The sequence below is a fragment of the Aspergillus brasiliensis genome (genome assembly GCF_001889945.1).
Source record: "Aspergillus brasiliensis CBS 101740 unplaced genomic scaffold ASPBRscaffold_1, whole genome shotgun sequence".
Taxonomy (NCBI): domain Eukaryota; kingdom Fungi; phylum Ascomycota; class Eurotiomycetes; order Eurotiales; family Aspergillaceae; genus Aspergillus; species Aspergillus brasiliensis.
Window position 1 is genome coordinate 198282 of NW_027137442.1, and position 20989 is coordinate 219270.

Genomic DNA, 20989 nt, shown 5'->3' on the forward strand with positions numbered 1-20989 from the left:
GCCGACATCGCCTAGTATCTTCAATTATTCACTATCAATAATTGGCCGTCAGTACCGGGGGAGATCTGCTAGGAGTGGTGGTTGGATCACAGACGCACAGCCGAAGGTTCACTCTCAGGCGGAATATGTTCCGCGTACTAGTTGGGGGCGAGAGGTGGAATTACATCTCATCAATGGTACTCGGACAAACACCGAAGGGAATGAATGCATAACCATCTGAATGGTCTTGGATGAAGTGGAGGAAGAGAAGTATTCAAAGATGGGACATTGCAAGCTGACTAGTAAATGCGAGGTCAGATGACCCTGTCTCCCCGTGACATTCATCTCCATCTCCATCTTCATCTTCATCTTCATCTTCATACCCTTCTCCTCCTCCTTTTCGTTTATACCCCATACTTTCTTTTCCCTCTTATTTCCACTTTCCAATTGTCCTTTATCCACAGCATGTCAATTCTTCGCATAATGTCCCACAGATAACCTGACACTTCTCCGACATCTCTGTCTGCGAACTCAACTCCTCAGCCTCTACTGTCGGCCTTCCCACAGCGATCACCTCCGGGCGGGCGATCTCCGGCTGAAGCGTGGTAGAATGAATCCCGTATGCGTGGAAACACTCGTTTATGGTCTTACTCAACTTCAGGAAATCCGATACTGAACAATCGGATACCATCACATGAACCGATGCGAGTGCCTTGTGCTGGTTTAGACGCCAGATATGTAGTTCGTGGACGGATAGGACACCAGGGATCTGCCAAGTGCTCAATGATGAGAAAGTACTCGATGAACTGGATCTCTATGTCTTACCTTCTCCAGATCATGTTTCACATCCTCAAGGTCGACTCCATTGGGCGCGCTCTCTAGTAGGATGCTTCCACATCGCCGCACTATCATGGGGGCTCAATATCCATGAATCTAAAGGGGGGATACGACATACCCAGCGGAATTGAAGACAGCATTATCATCATGGATATTCCCATGCTTGTGCCAGGATCCGCATAGAATCGTCCTCCATAGTGAGTGAACCATATGACCAAGGCCGCCGCCATCACACCAACGTTATTGGCCGCATCGCCTATAACATGAATCAAGACCCCCAGCATCCCTAGGTCATGTCCGTGGGAGGCTGTCCGAGCCCCATGCGAAAGGTGTTTGTGGTCATTGTGCTACCGGGTAGAAAGTCAGCCAGCTGAATGCTGTTCAGTCCGCTCAGGTACCAACGTTAGGACTTCCTGGTCGTTCCGGATCAATAATGCCATCTGCTGTCGGTACAGGAAGCTCTTCTAGGCCCTCTGAACTAGGTTCATGACCATGCTCATGATGGTGATGCTCTGTAAAACAGTTACTGGAGCCGCTCATTAGCTGTTGAAGCCGGGATTACCGTGGAGAAACGTGGCGCTGATGAGATTAAGGGTCAGTCCGATGGCTCCCATGATGAACATGAGCTTGGGATCCTCAACACCTGTTGCACATTAATCGAATGAAGTTGGCTGACAGATGGAGCACCAACGCTGGAGCGTAATGAATCGCTCGATTGACTGTAGGAAGATGCTGATCCCAAGCGCGAAGAGTAGGACGCCATTGAAGAAGGCACCCAGCAACTGGGCTCGTTGCCAGCCAAAAGATAAGGCTTTCGGCGATTCACCTGCTTCGGAAACCTGGTGCTTGATTTCAGTACCTGCTGCAACTTTCTTGAAAATGCCGTGGATTACCTTGAGAGCAACGAGCGCGACAACAAATCCGACCAGGTCGTTCAACTAGATCTATCAGTGACTGCTTTGCAACAATGGGCCACACATACATAATGAAAAGCATCGGCCACCAAAGCAAGGGAATGTGTGTAAAATCCAACTACCGTACAGTCGCATCAGCCAGGCTTGCAATGAAGTGACCTGCAGGGAGATGAAGGGGAGCCAACCTGAGATCTCAGCCACAAAGAATGCTGAGGAGATGGCGACTACCACCGTCAATCGCGTGGCGCGTGAGATCTTTAGCACCATGATATCGAATTCCCTCAGATGAGGATGAGACAAAGCCCAGACGGCCTTTTGCTGTAGAAGTACCCAAGGCCAGGTGTGAGGCTACCGGCTTATTACCCCTTACATTGGAATCGGGCCGGGCTGGAATGCGAAGAGCTTCACCAACCAGGCTAACGGGGCATGTTGTGAGAGATCCCTTCTGGTGTACCTATACCTAGGCAAACAAGTTGCTCTCATGTCTCTACGTGGCTGGTAAAAGTCTAGACGGTTGGTTGTGCCATCCAGCTCCGACATTCACACACCATTACCCATGTCACACATCATATGCAGCTGACGTACCCTCTCGGTATATTAATCCATGTTGGTGACACTTCCACTGCAAAGCTGCTGGGATTGATTGTTCTGCCGGCTGGCTACCTCTCAAGCTTTTGCTATAAACAATACAGTGACAAACATGATGGATTGCTAATCATTATCTCATGACTAATTGTTGACCAACCCTCCACTATGCAGCGACCTCATCCACCAAGCCATCTAGTTCTCGCTGCCGATTTCTGTGTCTTGAGATTTGCCAAATGAACTGGTCAACGAATCCCTTGCTCCCACTACCAATATTGGACGATACCTGCAGCAGCTCCGCCGGCGCACCATGGGCAGTCACCACTCCATAGCTCTCCTTAACCTGACCGTTCGAGGCATATTTAACCGCATCTAAGTTAATTTGATTCCGAATAAAGTCAACTGCTTCGTTGACGCCAGCAATTGGCTTCAGGTGCGCAAAGGACTCGGCAATCCAGTGCTTAGCGATGCCGTTCTTCGCCAGCACACCAACGTGCTTTCCGCCGGGGACAAACGTCGCGTCGAAGAGCGTGGACCGCATTCCTGGGAAATGATGGTCAGGGATCACCTTCTCCCCTGACTCGGAGGTGACACCTTGACGCTGGGATCCGATCGTGAATACAAATGCATTCTGCTTCTGCAAAGCGCTCTTCATGTCTCCGTATGATTTGAGGTCGAAACCATCAGCGATCAGGATGGCAACTCGGCGGGTAGCAATCTGCGCGCTGTCAGAGAGGTAGTCAAATTGACTCAGGCCCTTCGATGTTTTTCCATCGTTCTCCTTCGGTGCCTTGGTCGGCGTGTTGCCTCCAACATTCTTCGCGACAGTCTTCGCCAGTTGAAGGTCAACGACAGCTAGTCGTTCCGAGAGGCGCTTATACACGATCTCCTCGTCGCAATGGTCCAGTTCGAAGGAGAATGCCTTGGAAACATGGAGCTTTTCTATGGGGCTGAGGGAGTTGTAGAACAGCTGGGCCTGGTTGAAATGCTCGCTGAATTTGTCTGACAATGCACGAGCTTTTACTCCCCGCTGCTTTTCGGGGTAGGTGGCAAATCCTCCCTGGGCCGGAGCGGTTGGGGGATTCGCATCGAACCGGTTAGGCCAGTAGTTCACCTTGCCCTTTGTGATGCGGTGTCTCATTTGACCATCCCGGTTGACCAGGCTCATATACGGACATACGGGACGGTTAATTGGCAGTTCTTGCCAATTAGGACCCAAGCGTGAGATCTGTGTATCAAAGTAGGAGAAGTTGCGGCCCACGAGCAGGGGATCGTCCGAGAAGTCAATACCGGGTACGATATGACTGGTGCAGAAAGCCACTTGCTCGGTTTGGGGGAAATATTCATCGACATTGCGATTAAGCTCCAATTGACCAATGTACTGGATTGGCACAAGCTCCTCCGGCCAGAGCTTAGTGGCATCCTGGATGTCGAATTCAAAGTCATTCTTCTTCTCTTCTGGAATCACCTGGATGCCGAACTTCCACCTGGGGTATTGGCCTGCCTCAATGGCATCCATCAGATCCTTCCGATGGAAGTCAGGATCTTGGCCTGCGATCTTCAGCGCTTCGTCCCAGACGAGGGAATGGACGCCGAGCTCAGGAGTAAAAATAAACTTGACAAAGTGGCGCTGCCCCTTGTCATTGACGAGACAGTAGGTGTTGACACCGAAGCCTTGCATCATACGGTACGAACGAGGAATAGCGCGATCCGACATGATCTGGTAAACCATCAGTTAGCAGCCCATGCAATAATTCAAAGAAAGGAAAACCCACCCATTGCTGCATATGAGTAGTCTCCGAATGCATGTATTGAAAATCCCAGAAATTATTATGAGCACTCTGTCCCTGAGGAATCTCATTATGAGGCTCCGGCTTCACCGAATGAACAACATCAGGGAACTTGATAGCATCCTGAATAAAGAAAACAGGGATATTATTGCCCACAATATCCCAATTCCCTTCAGCGGTGTACATCTTCACCGCGAAGCCACGAACATCGCGAACAGTATCCGCACTCCCTCGACTCCCTTGGACCGTAGAAAACCGGACAAAGACGGGAGTTTCGCGCTCCGTGTCATTCAGAACACCAGCAGACGAGAGATCAGGAATCGCCTGATGGAGCTTGAAAGTTCCAAAGGCTCCAGCACCACGGGCATGCACGACTCGTTCCGGGATCCGTTCATGGTCGAAGCGCATAATCTACACCGGGTCAATACAGTACTTATTATGTGTCAGGCATAATATTATATCATACCTTCTCCCTCGCAATCGGATCCTCCAGTAGCGAAGGACCATTATGCTGCCCATCGACGACGCGAAGCCAATGATCCGGATCTGAGATCTTGATCCCATAGTCTGTGGTCATGGGTTGAACTCCGGAAAGCTGGACTGTGTCCCGGGCGAGATCATCCTGTTTGGTAACCATGTTGAACTGTTCGCTGGCCATGATAGAATTCAAGTATGTTAGTATTCTCAGTGTTTCTCGCACACTGGTACAATGATGAGAGAAAGAAGAAGAGGAGGTACTCCCCAGAAGGGACAAGATGTATATACTCATCCGACCAAAACCGGCCAGAAACCCCAATAGCAGCCTTCTATTTCTAAGCATCGATCAGGAAACAGTCTGGACCAAGACCATGATGCAACGCCATCATTGCTTCCAGAGTCAATGGCTGGCCCACTCAACTGGCGAAGAAACCTACAGAATCCATGATGTCAGTGATGCACTAGAGTCCGGACAACACTACTAAGTACAATTCTCCACCGCATTGGCTATGCTTTTTGTGACCAATGGCAATGATTCATTAAGAAGCATGACAGGATCTGCAGACTACTATGGAACCCTGTGGGAGTGGAGAACTTTGATGTCCCTGAAAGTGAAAGAAAGACAGACTTGTTTGTTGAGAGTTCCTGGTAGATCGCTGTGGGGTGTCAATGACGTCATGGTCTGGCTTCTATCGGAGGTAACTTAGTAACGATTGTATAGACCATAACACGACTTGGTTATACTGTGTAGACGAGAAATGCAACTATGTATTCATATTCATCAAATCCAACGTCTATACTAATCTGTAAATGCAACTGTAACTGTAAAGTGTATACACGTATGTATAGTAGTAGTATATATGCAACGAAGAACCAACCAACAACCATCTACAAAACAACCGCTGATTCCTCCTTTCTAAACGAATCACAAAAAGTATACAAGCGGAGGGAGAGAAAGAAAATCACATATTATCCTCTCCCCAACGACTCCTCGCCTTTATATAAGCATCATGTTCACTCTTCCCATGATCCGCATCCATCCCCACCCCCAACCCGCGCTCTACCCACATCTTACTCCCCATTTCGGAGAGACGCGACAACGCTCGAGCGAAGGCGAACCGCTCCTCATCACCACTGAAAATAGAGGTCGTTTTGAGCGCTTGCATCGATAAGCCCAGATCGTCCATCATCATGCGCATCGCGTCGGAGAGGTCAGAGCCGTCGTCGTTGGCGCCGTCCGTGAGAGTGCTTTTGACGTCGTCGGCCGAGAGGAAGAGGTTGGTGAGGGGGACTTCGGTGGTTAGGACGAGTTTTGCCTATTGTTACCGTTTAGTTAATGTGATTGATTGTTGGGGAAAGGTGGGGGAGGGGGGAACCACGCACCCTACTCTCATAGACAGCATCAATGAAAGTAATGAACCGTCTAGCCAGATCTCTCTGGGTAAGGTTCATGCCCGGCACATCGGTGATGATGAAGGCTTCGTAGTTTCGGACGAGTTCCAGGTAATCAGCTGCGCCTGTGGCGCTGCCGATGAGCTGCTGGAAGCTGAATTTAGCGGCTTTACCGCTGGCCAAGGGCACGTGGATCTTGCGACCCCAGACTTCTTGCGTGGCAGGGTGTGGGGGGTCGTTGATGGGGTCGCCGAGGAAGTCGAACCATTTCTGGGCGTGGTGATCGGCATCTGGACCCAGAGGGTGGTGGTAAACGGCTGCTGGAGGACGGGGGATCTTGCGGTAGTCGGTGGGAGAGTTGAGGTTGATTACGTCGAGGGCGGTCTTGAGGAGGTTGATGCAGGGAATGAAGGATTCGCGCTGGATGCCGTTCTTGTAGAGGTCGTCGGGGTGACGGTTGGAGGTGGTGACGAGGAGGACACCGTGGGACATGAGAGATTCGAGGAGTCTGTTGTTTTGTTGGTGAGAATGGTTGACATTTTGGTGAAGCTGGCCTGTGACCTACCTCCGGAGAATCATCGCATCTGCAACATCTGTGCACTGGAACTCGTCGAAACACAGCACACTCGATCCCTCTGCGATGGAAGCCGCCACGAGAGGCAGCGCATCGAAGTCGTTGCCGTATTTCATCTTGACGACGTGCATGCGCTTGTGCACATCCTGCATGAAGTTGTGGAAGTGGATGCGCGTCTTGGTCTTGATGTTGGATGGGAGGGTCTCGTAGAACAGATCCATAAGCATGGTCTTGCCGCAACCCACGTCGCCGTACATGTATAGACCCTTGGGGAGGGATTCGGGAATTGTGACTTCCTGCTTCGCGTTGCGTCCAAACAGCGAACCGAAGAACGACTTGGGCTTGGGATCGAGGGATTCGACGCTCGGATGAACGACCGGTGGAGGGTTGTAAGATCTCAGTCTCTCGTACAGGTCCTGCAACTGCTCAATGATCTCTGTTCAGAGCAATTCAAGCATGTCAGCGTCTGTAATCCATTCAGTACCTCCTTTACAGGAGGAACCTCAGCTCAACCGGAGACAAACAATTCACATGGGAACACAACATACGTCTCTGGTACGGATCATCTCGCAAACGACCCTGCTGCACACGGAGATCATACTCCACCAACGGACCACCACCCTGCATCCCAGCTGCAGCGTCGAACTCCACAGCCTTCCCCTCGGCGGCTGTCGCAAAGCGCCGCGCATACTGACCCTGCGACAGCCTCACATCTACAGTATCGCGGACCGGTACGCGGTGAGCGGTCACCGAGGGACGATAGCGAGAGTTGTTCGCGCCATAAGCACCCCGTCTATACTCCCTGGCGCCAGGCCGGCGAGTGCCCCGAGGAACGGCACGCAGGAGAGGGCCCCGAGCCCTCAGTGCGCCGGGCAAGTAGTCCGCACACAGTTTCGCTGAGGATCCGCTCATGGACGTTGTGTATAACGGAATCTGCCTAAGGAAGTTGTGTGTGTGTCGGATCGAATGTGCGTTGCGACAAAGTCGTGGAGACTTAAACCCGAGGTTGTTCGGTCGGCAAATACTCGGCGAATGAGACGGTCAAGTGCGGCGCCCACGCGGCGAAGAAGCGGGGACAGACAAGTGGGCACTGGAGCTTGATAGGAATGCACGCGCTGACAAGTATGTACAGGTCGACTCAACAGGTCGAATGCAAAGTATGCAGGTGAGAAAGAACGTCCTCTGAAGAGTCCCGATTTTGACCGGAAGAGCAGAACTCCGCGGCGAAAGGGAACCGAAGCAACACAGAAAAGGCATTCCGATGGCCTGTCATGTGACTCGGAATGCGGCAACGAATCGGCCCCCAGATCTAGAGCCGACAAAGCCTTATTTGGCCGAGTGAATCATTGGTTTATTGTGTGAACGGTGGTTGGCCCCCCTACCACATTTCTACTTTTAGCAGCACAAAAAAAAAAAAAAAAAGCAGATAGTAAACAGTAGGTGTCATAGCCTACAGCTAGAATATATATATGCAAGAGAAGACTTATGTACAAAAGACAATAGCACATCACGATAACAGGGTATGGAGGGGAAACAATCAGCCATGGCCCACACAACAGAAAAGTGCAGCTTCAAAAACAAAGAAAGGGTACATGATGGCGTAAACGTTTCAGACATGTCATTCTTGTCAAAGCATCAACCTCGTGATTCAATAACAACCGCTCAGAGGCTGATGACCAGAGACAACAGGAAAAAGAACCATAACACCGGGACACCCGATGCACCTTCACAAGCGGGGTGCAAGAATCGGACAACAAAAGAAACTGATAACAATGACAGACAGATCTATGGGGGATATAGACGGAGGGTGATGAAATGACGCTTCTATGCAAGTCCAACATATAGTGTGAGCTTGGAGTTCCGCTGGATCGCCGTGTCCAGGTCGCTGTCCGTGGCCAGATCGACATACGTCCCGGACGGTTCGTCCTTGTACTGAACCATAATCTCATCCTGGATCTTCAGACGGTCCATGAGCTTCTCCTTGAGCTGCTGAAGGCTAATGTCGTTCGGGACCCGGATAGCAATGAGATCGTCTTGGAAGAAGACCTTAACTTTCATGGCGCCGCCGCTCGACGTCGACACCTGTGTTAACGAGCTAGGTTGGCGGTTCATCGGTGGGGGCCCGCCATTGGAAAGGGATAGGGAAGGTTGACCGCGCTGGTGCGAGTTGCGCTCTGCGTGAACGGCAATCGGTGCCTGCGACGACTGGCGCGACACGCTCCGTGCCGGCTCATGTGCTGAAGAATGGTGCGAGCCGCCGGAGAACCGCGTCTCTTCGCCGAATGCGTTCGGGTCGATTTCAAAGTCACCAGGGCGGGGAGCGAATAGCTGACGGACCAATTGGCAGCGAGAGATATGGGGAGGCATAGCCAAAAGTTTCTTGATGTATTCATCCAGATTCTGTCGGCGGCCGTTGGAGATGGCATCCGTGACATGGGTGACCGGTCCTGGCATATACGGCAGCGTGCGCGGCTTGCCACGGTTACCCGCTTCCTCCTCAAACTGAGTCAATAGTGCGATCTGGAAATCGTAAAAGTCGTGGTAGTAGCGGGCCAACTCCCAGCAGCGGCCGTCCTCCATTTTGGCTTCGATAATGTACCAGTATTTGTCGTTGTCAAAGCAGTACCGGGGAATAGACGCCGCGATGGGCGCCATCAACGACTGGTGGTAACTTTGCTGCGACTGATGCGAAACTTGTTGCACAAGCGAACCTTTGCTGGCATTGCGAGTGTGGTAGCCCTATCGCAAAGAAGGTTAGGGCGACAGTCCTCGGAGTCGCGGATGCGCGGCAAAAAGAGGGATCACGGGGACTTACCTGGGACTGGCCATTTTGGCTCATTTGACTCTGACGTCCGATAGACATCTTGTCCATGCTCGACGTGACGGACTGCATCGACGAGCCACCAGCGGAGTCGATTTTGCCCAGCGTGATGCTGCTGTTCTTGTATTCGGCCGTCATCTTCTTCCACTCCTCCACCTTCGGCACGCCGGCACGCCTCACAGCTTCAAGTGGATCGGTGACCGCTTGGCCGGTCTGCATATCGCGAAGTTCGAGGAAGGAGACAGGAATGAGACCTGGCCCACCCAGGCGACCGATGGGTTTGGCGACAAACCATTCTTGGTTGGACTGGGCGATAACAATAATGGCCTCGCCAGCTTTGGCGTCTAGTTCGTCCGGTCGCTCGGCCTGGAAGTCGTACTGAACGATGCCATAGACCATGGCGCTCGAACCCTTCCCCAACTGCGACATTCTGGGTTGAAAGCTATTTCGGGAGGAATTGCTGATGAAGTCTGTACCTGGGAAGGCAGCTCGATCGGAGAAGCCTGAGTCGTGCGGCTCTTTCTTCTTATGATAGTCCACCGACCCGGCGCTGTGTCTCTCGTTTTTGCCAATCACTTCAAAGAAGGACACGGGAACCAACCCCCTCGCACTAGGGATGAGCGGATTGCACGCTTCGTACCAGTCCAAATCGTCCTCCCTGCTGATAACGTGAAAGAAGTCTCCCTTGCTGAAGGCGAGTTCCTGCGAGTTTCCGGGTTCCGGTTGGTAATCGTAGAGCGCTTTGATGACCTACGCGCAGCACAGGGATATGGTCAACAACGGGTTGCCAAGGATGGGCTGCTCGACTAATGTCGGCGAACGAGGGTAAACAACACGCAGGAAAATCAATCACAATAGACAAACAACCCAGTAATATTTTTTTTTTGAAGGGATGCGACTATAGAGAAAGGAGGGGTAAAGGCAGGGGGGGAAAAAGAGGGGAGGGTAGGATCAACCAAGGATCCGAAAGGGCAAACAAATGGAAAGAGTGGAAAGAGAAGAATTGGGAATCGGGAAGGAGAATAAAAGGAAATTGGTTTGAAGAAGACAACTAAGAATGCGAAAAAGTGAAGGGAGGGGGGAAAGAATTAAAGAAAGGAAAGGGTGTAACACACCTTCTTTGGAGGAAGGATGGCGATGGCGGACTTTGGAGTAATAGAAAGGTGGTGGTGACTATGGTGGTGGTGGTGGGGTTTGGGATCTTTCTCCCCTTTGAGAGAGCGTCGAATGGCCTAATTAATTGGCGGTGTTGGAGATTAGTCCAGAGCCGATGGAATGCGCGCGGCAATAATGATCGTTAAAGGACAAACAGAAGAAAGGGAAGGGCGCAACAGTCATCAATCAAGGTGCTAATTTTTCGGGAAAAGGCGCTCGGAACAAGCGACAATCGAGATAAACGAGGGGCGGGAAAACGAGGGGTTGCAGGCAGTAATTTTGCCTGCTTTGGAACGACGTACCTTCATTATTAGTCTGCTAATTCTCCTTCCGGCGAAACTAAATAAATGAACGTCGGAATGATTGAGTGAATAATATTCCCTAGGCAGGTCAACCTAGCCAAGGCCGTGCCCACAGGTGGTCGGGAACGCCAGTTCAGCCGCCGAGGCAAGGCAAGACGTAAGTACGGGGACGAGTAGGGTTTGGTGTGAGTGAGGCCTGCAGCAGACAAGAATTGATCATCCACTTTATGCTCTGTATCAGCCACCCCGGTCCAGACGTAACGCTGTAAACTCCACGGTTTTGTCGGCGATGGAATGCGTTGGAATACAAAGAAATCAACGGGATAAGAGAATGGGCGGCAATCCCGGGTTAGCAAGCTGAGAGAGACGAATGAGGCAAATGGGACAGGGTAAGTGAGGGAAGAAAAAAATATAGTAAGACGAAAACTTTAAATCTGAACAATGAAGGAGCGTTTTAAAGTGATACAGTAAAAAGGACAGTAACAGACAAAATAGCCTGGGGTTTGAGGGAGAGAGAGGGACAGAGGAAGAGAGTGTCAATGAATGAAATAGAGCGGACGGCTGTCAGCGGCGATATGTTGTTATAGTAAAGAAAAAAATTATGAGTAACTCCCTAGGCGCTGCAGGTAACCCAGACAGTGTAGTGTGACAATGCAGTGGCCTCCTAATTTCTGCTTGTCTTTCTGGCCTATTTTTCGCCCTCAAACGAGCAGGACTACCACGGACGAGCTGGTATGGGGAGGTTCTGGATTGCGACGACTGGGACAGAAAAAAAGTGGCCCGCCTTCCTTTGGTGTTCCCCCGGCCCCTGAGAATTGGAGGATGGATGGGAATAGAATGGGTGCGCTGGAGTGGTTCAGTGGGCGGACAATGACGAGGATCCACGCGTGACAGCTCGGCGGAAGGTTCCAGGGTTGCAGTGTTCTGGAAGATCCTCCCCCCCAGCAGAAGGGTTTGATCTTTTTTTTTTTTCCCTTGAGTTATCAGTAGGTTTGCCTGCTCCTTGCGACACTCCCGGTTATGCAAGTCGTGAGATAGTAAGTTGGCGGCGATGATGATGACGATGATGGTAGTGGGTGGTGGTGGAGGGAGAGGCAAGAAGTAAGTAAGTAGTCGGTCGAGTCAAGACACGGCGATAGGAGAATAATGGGCCGTCCTGATTCCTACCACCCCTTTGCGGGAGCACTTGGTGGCTGTGACCCAGACGAAGGAGAGGCGAAGAAGTGGATTTAGTGGATTAGTGGCCGGATGGCATGGACCGTCGTGGGGTGTGAAGGATGGAAGCCGTCGAGAAATCGAACTGCTGGTTCAACTGTGGCGGGTACTCCAGCACCTTCGTCCCGGTTGGTTGGTTCCCGACCTGCGAATTGGAGACGGGGGAGGTTAGTTGATGGCGTTGGCTTGTCCTCGTGGCAGTAACGACTCGAGGAAGGATCAAAAGAAGGGTTACAAGCGGGTATAAAATAAGATGACTGGGATTAAAGGAGGTGGTGGTGACGGTGGTGACGGTGGAAAAGTGACAAACAGAATGGCAGTCCGCGATACTTCATCAGCCGGTCCAAGGCACGTACTTACCAACAAAGGAAGGCAATGTCCGATTTGTAGCAGATCGTGATAGACGTTGGACTGGCTGGCTGGGCTTTTTCTGCTCGGATCGCCTGGTCCTTTAAGCTAGTGCGTCTATTTCTTCACTTTCTTTTTTTAAACCTAGACTAACAGAGGAAATGACGACAAACTTAAACTGTCTTGATGAACGGTGATTGTGATTGTGATAGTGACGGGGGGCAAATCATCCATGAGGAATCAAAAGATGCACAAACGAAAGACGGTTCAGGAATCAGAAGGCGACAATATAATGATATTATAACCCATCGCTGCCTCAATACATACATCAATCAGATCCCAACAATCAAACCCAAAATCTACAAAGCACACCATACACACCATACACACACATTTACTCGCACACAAACCCAAGATTTGCGAAATTATTTTTTTTCTCACCAATGTCATTTCCTTCAGCTTCGACGCCAAAGCAGTGGTTGTGTGCCTAAAAATCCTTTATTTAGTCGATTCACCAGTCAACCAGCAGTCCGGGAGCTGCTCCCCGGCCGTCTGCATGGATGCACTGCGTAAGGTATGACGGCCATGTCCATCCTGGTTGGCCGCTAAGGGACTAGAGTACTTAGCTGAGACTCCTGGAGGCCTTAGTTCGTTTCTGCTTCCAGCCCTGTTGGTAGTGTCATCCCTGACTCTTTTCCCTTCTTCTTGTTAGGTATTTTCTTCCTTGATTATGATTTTCCCCTTTCCCTCTAGTTAGTTTAGGGTGGGTTCATTCACTTTCCCTTTCTTTCACACATCCACACCCCCCTCCCTGGGCGCAGTTGGGCAGCAGTGAACCACGCTTTTCCCCTTCCCCCCGGCGCCTTAAACCGGGAGTAGTATAGAAGGCCGGCACCGTCCAGCTGGAAACCCGCCCGATGGATAGGCGATCAGAACCAGCCGAACGGACTAGGAAAGAAAACAACCATGGCTCGCAGCCTGTGTGTAAGTGTGTGTGTGTGTGTGTGTGTGTGTCCCAGATTCTGCAGGAGACAACCAAAGCCAGCGCGTACGTACTTGTGTATGGGCCACAAGTGGCCCCAGTCCAGCGTACCTGACTTGCGACGGGCAAGGCAGGAATGGTCATTGGGCTGCTCGGGTGGGCAACGAAGAAGGTGTGTGGGTTCACCTAATTTTGCCCATCCAGTGCATCCACCCACCACACACACTCACGCACACTCGTGTGGTCTGTGTACAGTCTTTTTTAATTAACGGAGGGCTGCCAACTGCCGGCGGATTCAGGTGTCAACTAGTTCTAAAGGCTAGTTAAGTAGCCAGTTCTATAGTTATCTAGACTGGTTCGATAATCGTAGTTGAGTTTAATTAACCCCGACAACTTCATAATCTTATTTTTACTAAGCGGAGGAGGGAAGGAGACATGGATGAACTGCTCCCAAATTTTTGATCTTTTGTTTTTCGATTTACCCTTCTCCCGGACAATCAATTTCCTCGTAGCGATGTACCTCCGAGCCTGAAACTCTCTGTGAAGGAGCTCGGACCGGGGAAAAGGTGCTTAGGCTGGAAGTGCCCCCTCCGGCATCCATGGTTTGATGCCTGGATTTAACCCAATTCAGTCACCCAACCCAGCTCGACATTTACTACAACTATTTCCAATCTGTTTGGATCGGCAAAGGGTCTCTTCTTGATTTAGTATAGTTAAGAGGATGATCAGGTCTGAAGAGGATCCCCCGGAGTTCCGCCTCAAGATGGATTAGTTTGGATCCCAACAGTGCTGTAACCCAACCGCTAGCTGGCAAGGCAGAGGTATATCCGCAATTTTTCCAATATGACCGAGGCTGCAAGGGACGAGCGAGCTCTAAGCATTGAAATCCTTATTCCTGAAAAGTTCAGTACTTTGCATCCAACCTCGGATGTCGCCTCAAGATCAATATTGTATGCACGCGATCTCTCGCTCATCCAGTACCTACAGTAGTGGCATACCACAGCTGCAGACTACGACATGGATTCGCATACCCTCTCGCAAGGGAATCACTCTACTAGATAATGCACAATCATCTAGATCCATCTCCCAAGTCACTTTACAAAACCTCGTACACCCTGCACCTCATCCACATTCACAGACACACCACCCTTGCAGGTAGTACTTGACCAAACAGCCCAGTCACTCCAGCCAGCCAAATCGGGTTATTCCAGATGCCGTCCGTATAAGGTTAATGCTCGTATATGCGAGTGTAAGAACAAAAACAAAAAACAAGAAAACGATAACGAAACGCCGACATGGGAAAGCTGAAGTGGACGCCACCCCGGAAAATAGAATTTCAGTCTATCCATCTACCGTTAGTAGCCGATAGAGATAGAGGTAGCTACTAACCCACTACAGTAGTCGAGGCACGCAGCAGAAGCAGCAGCTTAACTAGCTACAAAGTATCTACTCCGTACGTACTAGAAAGATAGCTGGAACGAATAAGCGCACCGCTGATCATACTAATCATCATTCGCCACTCTGGATGTGGGTGGGTAAACCGATCGATCCATCGAGCCCACCAGTACTTTGTAGCTGATCTAAATGACAAGCTGATTGTACTTTGTGGCCCCCTAGTATTGGGTACATAAACCCAACCCATAAATGTGAAGCACAATCCATAAATCCAGTCCTATGTACTTCGGCGTGTAGCGAATCAATCTCAACCATCAACATACTCAACAACTAGTAGTAGCCCCGCACCACCAACACGCGAAAGTCCCCTCCTTAACATTGACATGTTTCAGTCAAACAATACTACTATATAAATTGTGAAACAATCAATCTGACGAATCCAACTGCATCCACCTACCCACTAACTACCGAATCGAATGCACCCTATAAAATATCCGTCTCCAACCTCGTGCAGACGCCATACCATATCGTTTCTTGTAAAATCTGATATATCATTCTCTCCAGACGTCATATGCACCCCTCCCCCCTCTTCTTCCGATCAAACCAAGGTACGGAGTAGATAAATATTAAGTGATGCTAGTACATCATGCCGGCAACTGACTCACGATCCATCGAAATCGATCTACAGCAGATCATCAGATCATCAACGGAAATGCAAGATGGATTTTCCACCATAGGGTTTGATTTCCGTCTTGTGTTTACTTGGAACTGGCCACCGCCGGAAAACGGTTATCTAGAAGTACTTAGGGACCTACTTAGGACTAACTTAGTTTGGAAAGTATATGTATGTGTGGTACTACTACTGGCAGTATAACTAGTTAAGTAGTGGGATAAAAGCCCAAAGTACGGGTCTAGACCAGCGGGGGAGAAGAGGGAGGGGACTGAGATAGGTAGAGGATCGACTCGTCAGATTTAGTTAGTAGTTCCTAGATGAAATGGGTATAGTGTACTACTAACTACTGTCATGTACATATGTGAGTGGATAGGTATACATACATGGATTATTGTTGACTTATCACTGTCGATCTTCCTCTAACGGTCGACTTGCTTTACTCATGTAACTTGACCTCATCTCGCTTGGCTGGCGATGTGGAATAAGTTGCGGGGTACATACATATCTCTATCAACTCTTTTGAATTACCCCTCATTGTGGGTCGATTGTGGTATGTCCTGTTGGATACATAATGTGTGGATGGAGGATGTGTCTAGTGTCAAGGTACGGAATAGTAGTAGGGTGAAGGTTCAAGGGTGATGAATTCAAGGAGTGGGCCAAATAGACAGACTCTGTATCACTTGACGCCGTGGTGGGTACAATTAGCTACTGCCCATACATTTCCTGTTTCAAATTCACAATAGTCATTGTATTGACAGCTGTACTACCGAAATATTATCAGACAAACTTTAGACGCCTTCCCTTATACCCACTTCAGCCTTCCATCCATCGACTTTTTTTTTTGTGCAAAGCAGGTGCAGCACAACCAATCCTCCTCAAGTCAAAATGGGTATATGTACTCAGATCGTAAGCGGTTAATGCAGGACGCCTCTAATGCCGGAAGCAAGGAAATAGAATGAACAGAACTCCAAGCGCCCTGGAACAAGAACGAATTGGGGAAGCTGGGGTGTACTAGAAGTATCCAGAATGGTGAAACGGGGGTCGGAAGGTAAAAAGTAAAGCCGCAGGTTGCAAAGAAAAGAAAAAGGAAGTAGAAGCGAGAGATACAGAACTTAGATCTGTCCCTTGATATCGACAACTCGGTGGGCCTCGGCCTTGGCTCCTTCGAATAGTTGGCCGGCCCTGCCGCCCGTAAGCAGTCTCACCACACCATCTTTTTCTAGGAGGAGGTCCTCGGAAGTGTGATCCAAAATGAATCGTGCGCTCTGCTCGTCGGACTCGAAACCAAGTTCTTCAGTAATAAAACGAATTTTTACATCAGGTTTGTATCTGTGTTGTCATGATTAGCAAATGTCGCGCGTAGAGTTTGCACATCAACTTACGCTTTACAGATTGCTGCGAGTGCAGAAAGTCGTTCGCGATCCACGAACATATCCATTAGATAAGCCCCCATATTCGGGGTATCAAGATAAAGCTGGAAGAAACGGTGATAGTTCCCAAGAGCAAGAGCGGAACGGACATCCAACGCATGTTTCACAGCAAGATCGCGTTTGTCTGCTGCAGTTAGATCGGCCAAGGCATCGTTCATGGCCGTCCAGTTGCGGGTATGGATGAAATAGAGAATACGATAAGCCTTGAACTCCGTAGGATGACCGCCCAATTGCTGTGCGTACAACGCTCGTAGTTGAGTCTGGCACTGATTATACTCACCAAGGTCACCTTTCTCTAGGGCAATCCGGGCATGGATTTCATAGACGCTGACAGTGAATTCGTTCCTGATATGCTGCACAGTCAAATCTTGACGGAGGGATTTGAACTGATCACAGATATAGCCATAGTTGTTGTCCTTCTTCCATTTCTTCTTCAATAGGTCTAATGTTTTCATCAAAACCGGCAAGGGACGGACGGTATCCGGGTTCGGTGCCGAAGTCAAGCGGAAGTAATTCTTCTCGAGCTCCTGACACCTGCCAACAACAGGACCTTGGTTGGCATTGGGGGCCGGTGAATCGCCACGGGAAGAGGGTGAAGATCCATGCCGTCCTTGTGCTTCCTCGAAACGTTTCCTCCGCATCTCCAGATTAGCTTTTGACTTACTTGTGTTCTTACTGTCAATCTTCTGCCGCTTGTCTGTGGAAGGATAAGTGACTCGGTCTTCAAAGGCATTCTGGCTGTTAGTTTGTCTCCATGGTGGACAGCTGCTTGCGTCTCCGTGGTACTCCACCGATTTCCTCTTTTTCGATAGGTCAACCAAGGAGCTGCTAGACTTCTTCGGCGAAATTGTCCCAGTTGCGGTCCCCCAAGTCGAAACATTTGGGCTCGAGATATGTAGATTCGAGACATTTGGGCTGGCGAGCACCATGTTGCGGTCATTTTGAACCATGACCTGCGGTAGAGGCAAGGTTTCCCAGTCGATCTGATCGAGCATATTACCCTCTGCTGCTTGTGTGATGACCGATTTCAATTTCGCCTCCATCTCACTCCGTTCGACCCCGGAAAGGCGGTTCTCGGGCGCAAAGCTGCGTTGCACGTATTTGCGGACAGCTTCTGGAAACTCTACTCGCTTGCGGGCGGCGGCATCGGAAGACGTCGTGGGGGTTGAAGGTGAAGGGACAGGGTTTGTGGCTTTTGTGGACGCGATACTACGGCGTGCTTGCACTGGAATATAAGCTGGGGCCACTGCTTCCGTGTTAGTCACGTCTGAACAAAGATCACGGGCGGAAAAAAAAGCATACCATGGCCAGAGTGAATTGAGGTGGTAGCGGTGGCTGAAGCCGCAACACGCCATGGTGGGATGCCGGAGCTCATGATGAAGAAATGATGATCTATATTAAGGGCCAGCGGAGAAAAGGAACAATAAAGAAATGCGAGAAGTGATGATATGATAATCAGAAAAGAGAGGTATAAACTACGGATGATTTGTTTCGAGCCAGTCAGAACATATTCCTACACCAACAGAGCCGAGTAGGTATCACTGAATGCAAGAGAGAAATAAGGTCGGTTTGCTTCTATCGAGGACAAGAGACAAGACGATATGCAAGTATCCACAGGGGTACGTTCTCCAGGCTTCGGGGGTGAGAGAATAACGATGCTGAGCGGAGAGAGAGGGAGACTCGCTTACTGACGCTGGATCCCACTTGACTTGTCTCGGTGGCGGAGATTTCCTCTTGGCATGGAGTCCATCTACCGCCTACCCAAACCAGACACATTACATCAGCACGCCGATCTGGACTGATAACGAGAGCAATACACCCAGCGCCAAGGCATCTCGCTTTCGTATACTCTGCCCCTCTTCACCCTCTGAATCGTGAAGAGATGCTGCTTGGTCTTACTAGATGTTCTTCAAGCCTTTGGACCTGACAACTGCGCTTCGCCCCTCGCTGTTGCCCGACGAGACCTTACTCTTTGTCCAGGATGCGGTGGGGTTGTACGAAGGGTGAGTAGCTGGTTGTTACTTCACCTGCTGCATCGGTGGTCTCGCCATGCTTGAGTCAATTTCACTTCTTCTGGAACCGAATATTCGTTACTCAGTATATATCTTCTCAATCGCTAACTGGTAATGTTTTTGCATGATCAGAAAATATAAGATCCCCAATTATCAGAATGGCCATGCCTACTTGACCTCGCATCGCGTCTGTTATGTAGCAGTTGATGAGCCGCGGAAATACTCAGTTGGTATTGACCTCAAGGATATTGATAGAACGGAGTACCAAGTATGTACTGGTCTAATCTTACAATCTGGCCTGAATTCTGAGTCAATATAGGCAAGCTTCTGGAAGTCCTCTCCGAAGATAACGGTGTATCCTAAGCCACTGAAGAACCTTGACCGGTCAAAAAGCGCTGGCGCAAGTCCCTCTCGATCGCAGTCACCCCTGACCCCAAAGCCCGTACCTCATCTTAGCGCTGGGCTTCCTCCACCTGTGAATGCGACATGGGTATGCCCTATATGCTCCTTCTCCAACCCCGTTCCCTCCAATTTCGACCCGTCCACCGCTACAGCGTCCACGCCCATACCTCCTTGCCTGGCATGTGGTATCAAACCTCCTTTGGCAACGATCCTTAAAGCTGCAATTACTGCTGCAACCAGTCGCGAGAGCTCTGTGGCGACGCCACCCATCTCTCAAGCTGGGCACGAAGCCTCACTTGAGAGTAATGGCTCCAAGAACCTAATGGCTCCACAAAATGGCGCCCAAGTGTCATGCCCTCGCTGCACATTCGTTAACCACCCGTCTCTCATTGAATGTGAAATGTGTGGGGGTTCCTTGGTCACCGCAAATATTCTTAAGGTCAGCAACGGCGATCATTACCGTGCCGAATCCCCGGCCCCTGTTTTCGACCAGGGTAGTATACAGAGCAAGCAAATCAAGGATAGCATGAAGCTGTCTTTCCGTGGAGGCGGCGAAAAGATATTCCATGAAAGGCTAAAGGGTGCCTTGATTCAGAGGAAATGGCTGCTCTACAATGCTCCGCCTGTGCCACAGCAACCATCGCAATCAAGCTCTGAGGCTCAAGGCTTGGCCGTGTCTGCATCAACAAACGGCCCTGGAGCATCCCAGCCCCGCTCACACGGAGTTGGCATTGCGGGGCTTGAGCGACGGGGCCTTGAGGCTCGTAAAAATAATGAACTCGTCATCGGCAATGCTTTCGAGGATCTCGAAGCGCTTATGGCGTCTGCCAAACAGATTGTTGCGCTTGCTGAAACACTAGCCCGCGAGTCGGGGATGGCTAGTGACGAAAGCTCCGCTGAAACCAGCGCCGTCCTCTCGGAGTCGGCGGCGGCGTTAGGTATGGTAACAACGAAAGATATGCTTGGTTCCGGAGCAGAGAGCCTATACCTGTCGGAGCTGTCCCGGAACTTGGCAGAATATCTTACCGATGATCGTAAAGGCATATTACAAAAAGAAGGCGGCATTATCAGTCTTATCGACTTGTGGGCAATCTTCAACCGGTCCCGAAATGGGGTCGAACTCGTCAGTCCTTCGGACTTCCAGAAGGCTGCGGAGCTTTGGGAGAAACTGAAATTGCCAGTCCGCCTGCGTCGTTTCAAGAGTGGGCTGCTCGTGGTTCAGCGATACGACTGGACTGACGAGAAGACACTTCGGCAGCTGCTAGACTGGATGGCAGAGCTCCGTCAAGTGCCACCCACCGAGCCAGTGGCGTGGGACTGGCGTCTGTTTGGACGAGCCGTGACCGCACAGGAAGCAGCACAGCGATTCAAATGGAGTGTGGGCGTTGCAGCGGAGGAATTAGAGATGGCAGAGGACAAAGGAGTCCTTTGCAGAGAGCAGGGTATTGAGGGGTTACGGTTCTGGTTCAACTATATTGCATCTGACCCAGGCCTGCAAGAAGTGGATGATCTAGGGCTCGCAAGAATCAGCATAGACAACCGTGATGAATAGAGATGACGGGCATCTTGAGTATAAGGATCCCACATATTATGATTCCGATAGAGCAACTTCTACTCGCTGTAGATGCCTGAGGCATGAATCTAGACCGACAACCCCGCGTTTGCCCCGTGATTGGCTTATCGGAGCTCTCTCCACCTTATCAGCT

The 20989-nt window shown here is 50.3% G+C and overlaps 6 protein-coding genes across 6 annotated transcripts; 1 reads left to right on the plus strand and 5 right to left on the minus strand.

The window, feature by feature from the left end:
- Positions 1 to 2: 2 nt before the first annotated feature.
- Positions 3 to 2239, minus strand: ASPBRDRAFT_216657 (putative di-, tri-valent inorganic cation transporter). The gene is made up of 10 exons (XM_067621964.1): positions 1916 to 2239; positions 1799 to 1848; positions 1710 to 1754; positions 1508 to 1655; positions 1379 to 1459; positions 1219 to 1328; positions 935 to 1163; positions 805 to 884; positions 99 to 748; positions 3 to 31 (listed from the first exon to the last, which is right to left on the minus strand). The coding sequence occupies exons 1-9, from the start codon at positions 1995 to 1997 to the stop codon at positions 434 to 436; spliced, it is 1140 nt and encodes a 379-aa protein (XP_067484064.1). The 5' UTR covers positions 1998 to 2239; the 3' UTR covers positions 3 to 31; positions 99 to 433.
- A 102-nt stretch (positions 2240 to 2341) lies between these two features.
- On the minus strand, positions 2342 to 5181 carry ASPBRDRAFT_35995 (uncharacterized protein). Its single transcript, XM_067623417.1, has 4 exons — positions 5072 to 5181; positions 4572 to 5015; positions 4091 to 4516; positions 2342 to 4035 (listed from the first exon to the last, which is right to left on the minus strand). Exons 2-4 carry the CDS (start codon positions 4761 to 4763, stop codon positions 2482 to 2484), a joined length of 2172 nt encoding a protein of 723 aa, XP_067484065.1. The 5' UTR covers positions 4764 to 5015; positions 5072 to 5181; the 3' UTR covers positions 2342 to 2481.
- Positions 5182 to 5341: 160 nt separating this feature from the next.
- Positions 5342 to 7751, minus strand: ASPBRDRAFT_35996 (AFG1 family ATPase). The gene is made up of 4 exons (XM_067623418.1): positions 7097 to 7751; positions 6540 to 6984; positions 5966 to 6482; positions 5342 to 5898 (listed from the first exon to the last, which is right to left on the minus strand). Exons 1-4 carry the CDS (start codon positions 7458 to 7460, stop codon positions 5545 to 5547), a joined length of 1680 nt encoding a protein of 559 aa, XP_067484066.1. The 5' UTR covers positions 7461 to 7751; the 3' UTR covers positions 5342 to 5544.
- A 621-nt stretch (positions 7752 to 8372) lies between these two features.
- Positions 8373 to 10832, minus strand: ASPBRDRAFT_190168 (phosphatidylinositol-3-phosphate-binding protein BEM1; the record flags this gene model as incomplete). Its single annotated transcript, XM_067620192.1, has 3 exons — positions 8373 to 9287; positions 9364 to 10119; positions 10827 to 10832. 3 exons carry the CDS (start codon positions 10830 to 10832, stop codon positions 8373 to 8375), a joined length of 1677 nt encoding a protein of 558 aa, XP_067484067.1.
- Positions 10833 to 16551: 5719 nt separating this feature from the next.
- On the minus strand, positions 16552 to 18244 carry ASPBRDRAFT_49853 (SAC3/GANP domain protein; the record flags this gene model as incomplete). The annotated part of the gene is made up of 3 exons (XM_067626434.1): positions 16552 to 16768; positions 16822 to 18115; positions 18172 to 18244. 3 exons carry the CDS (start codon positions 18242 to 18244, stop codon positions 16552 to 16554), a joined length of 1584 nt encoding a protein of 527 aa, XP_067484068.1.
- Positions 18245 to 18771: 527 nt separating this feature from the next.
- ASPBRDRAFT_49854 (ESCRT-II subunit protein VPS36) lies at positions 18772 to 20835 on the plus strand (the record flags this gene model as incomplete). The annotated part of the gene is made up of 3 exons (XM_067626435.1): positions 18772 to 18872; positions 19014 to 19149; positions 19201 to 20835. The coding sequence occupies 3 exons, from the start codon at positions 18772 to 18774 to the stop codon at positions 20833 to 20835; spliced, it is 1872 nt and encodes a 623-aa protein (XP_067484069.1).
- Positions 20836 to 20989: the final 154 nt, after the last annotated feature.

Bases quoted from the DNA above. Each gene is read 5' to 3' on its own strand.
- ASPBRDRAFT_216657 (XM_067621964.1), bottom strand. From the start codon at position 1,997: ATGGTGCTAAAGATCTCACGCGCCACGCGATTGACGGTGGTAGTCGCC. The intron at 1,656-1,709 runs GTAATCCACGGC...ATCAAGCACCAG, and splicing joins TCGCGCTCGTTGCTCTCAAG to GTTTCCGAAGCAGGTGAATC. The intron at 1,164-1,218 runs GTTGGTACCTGA...TCTACCCGGTAG, and splicing joins AACGACCAGGAAGTCCTAAC to CACAATGACCACAAACACCT.
- ASPBRDRAFT_35995 (XM_067623417.1), bottom strand. From the start codon at position 4,763: ATGGCCAGCGAACAGTTCAACATGGTTACCAAACAGGATGATCTCGCC. The intron at 4,517-4,571 runs GTATGATATAAT...GACCCGGTGTAG, and splicing joins ATCCGATTGCGAGGGAGAAG to ATTATGCGCTTCGACCATGA. The intron at 4,036-4,090 runs GTGGGTTTTCCT...ATGGTTTACCAG, and splicing joins CTACTCATATGCAGCAATGG to ATCATGTCGGATCGCGCTAT.
- ASPBRDRAFT_35996 (XM_067623418.1), bottom strand. From the start codon at position 7,460: ATGAGCGGATCCTCAGCGAAACTGTGTGCGGACTACTTGCCCGGCGCA. The intron at 6,483-6,539 runs GTAGGTCACAGG...ACAAAACAACAG, and splicing joins GATGCGATGATTCTCCGGAG to ACTCCTCGAATCTCTCATGT. The intron at 5,899-5,965 runs GTGCGTGGTTCC...CGGTAACAATAG, and splicing joins ATGCTGTCTATGAGAGTAGG to GCAAAACTCGTCCTAACCAC.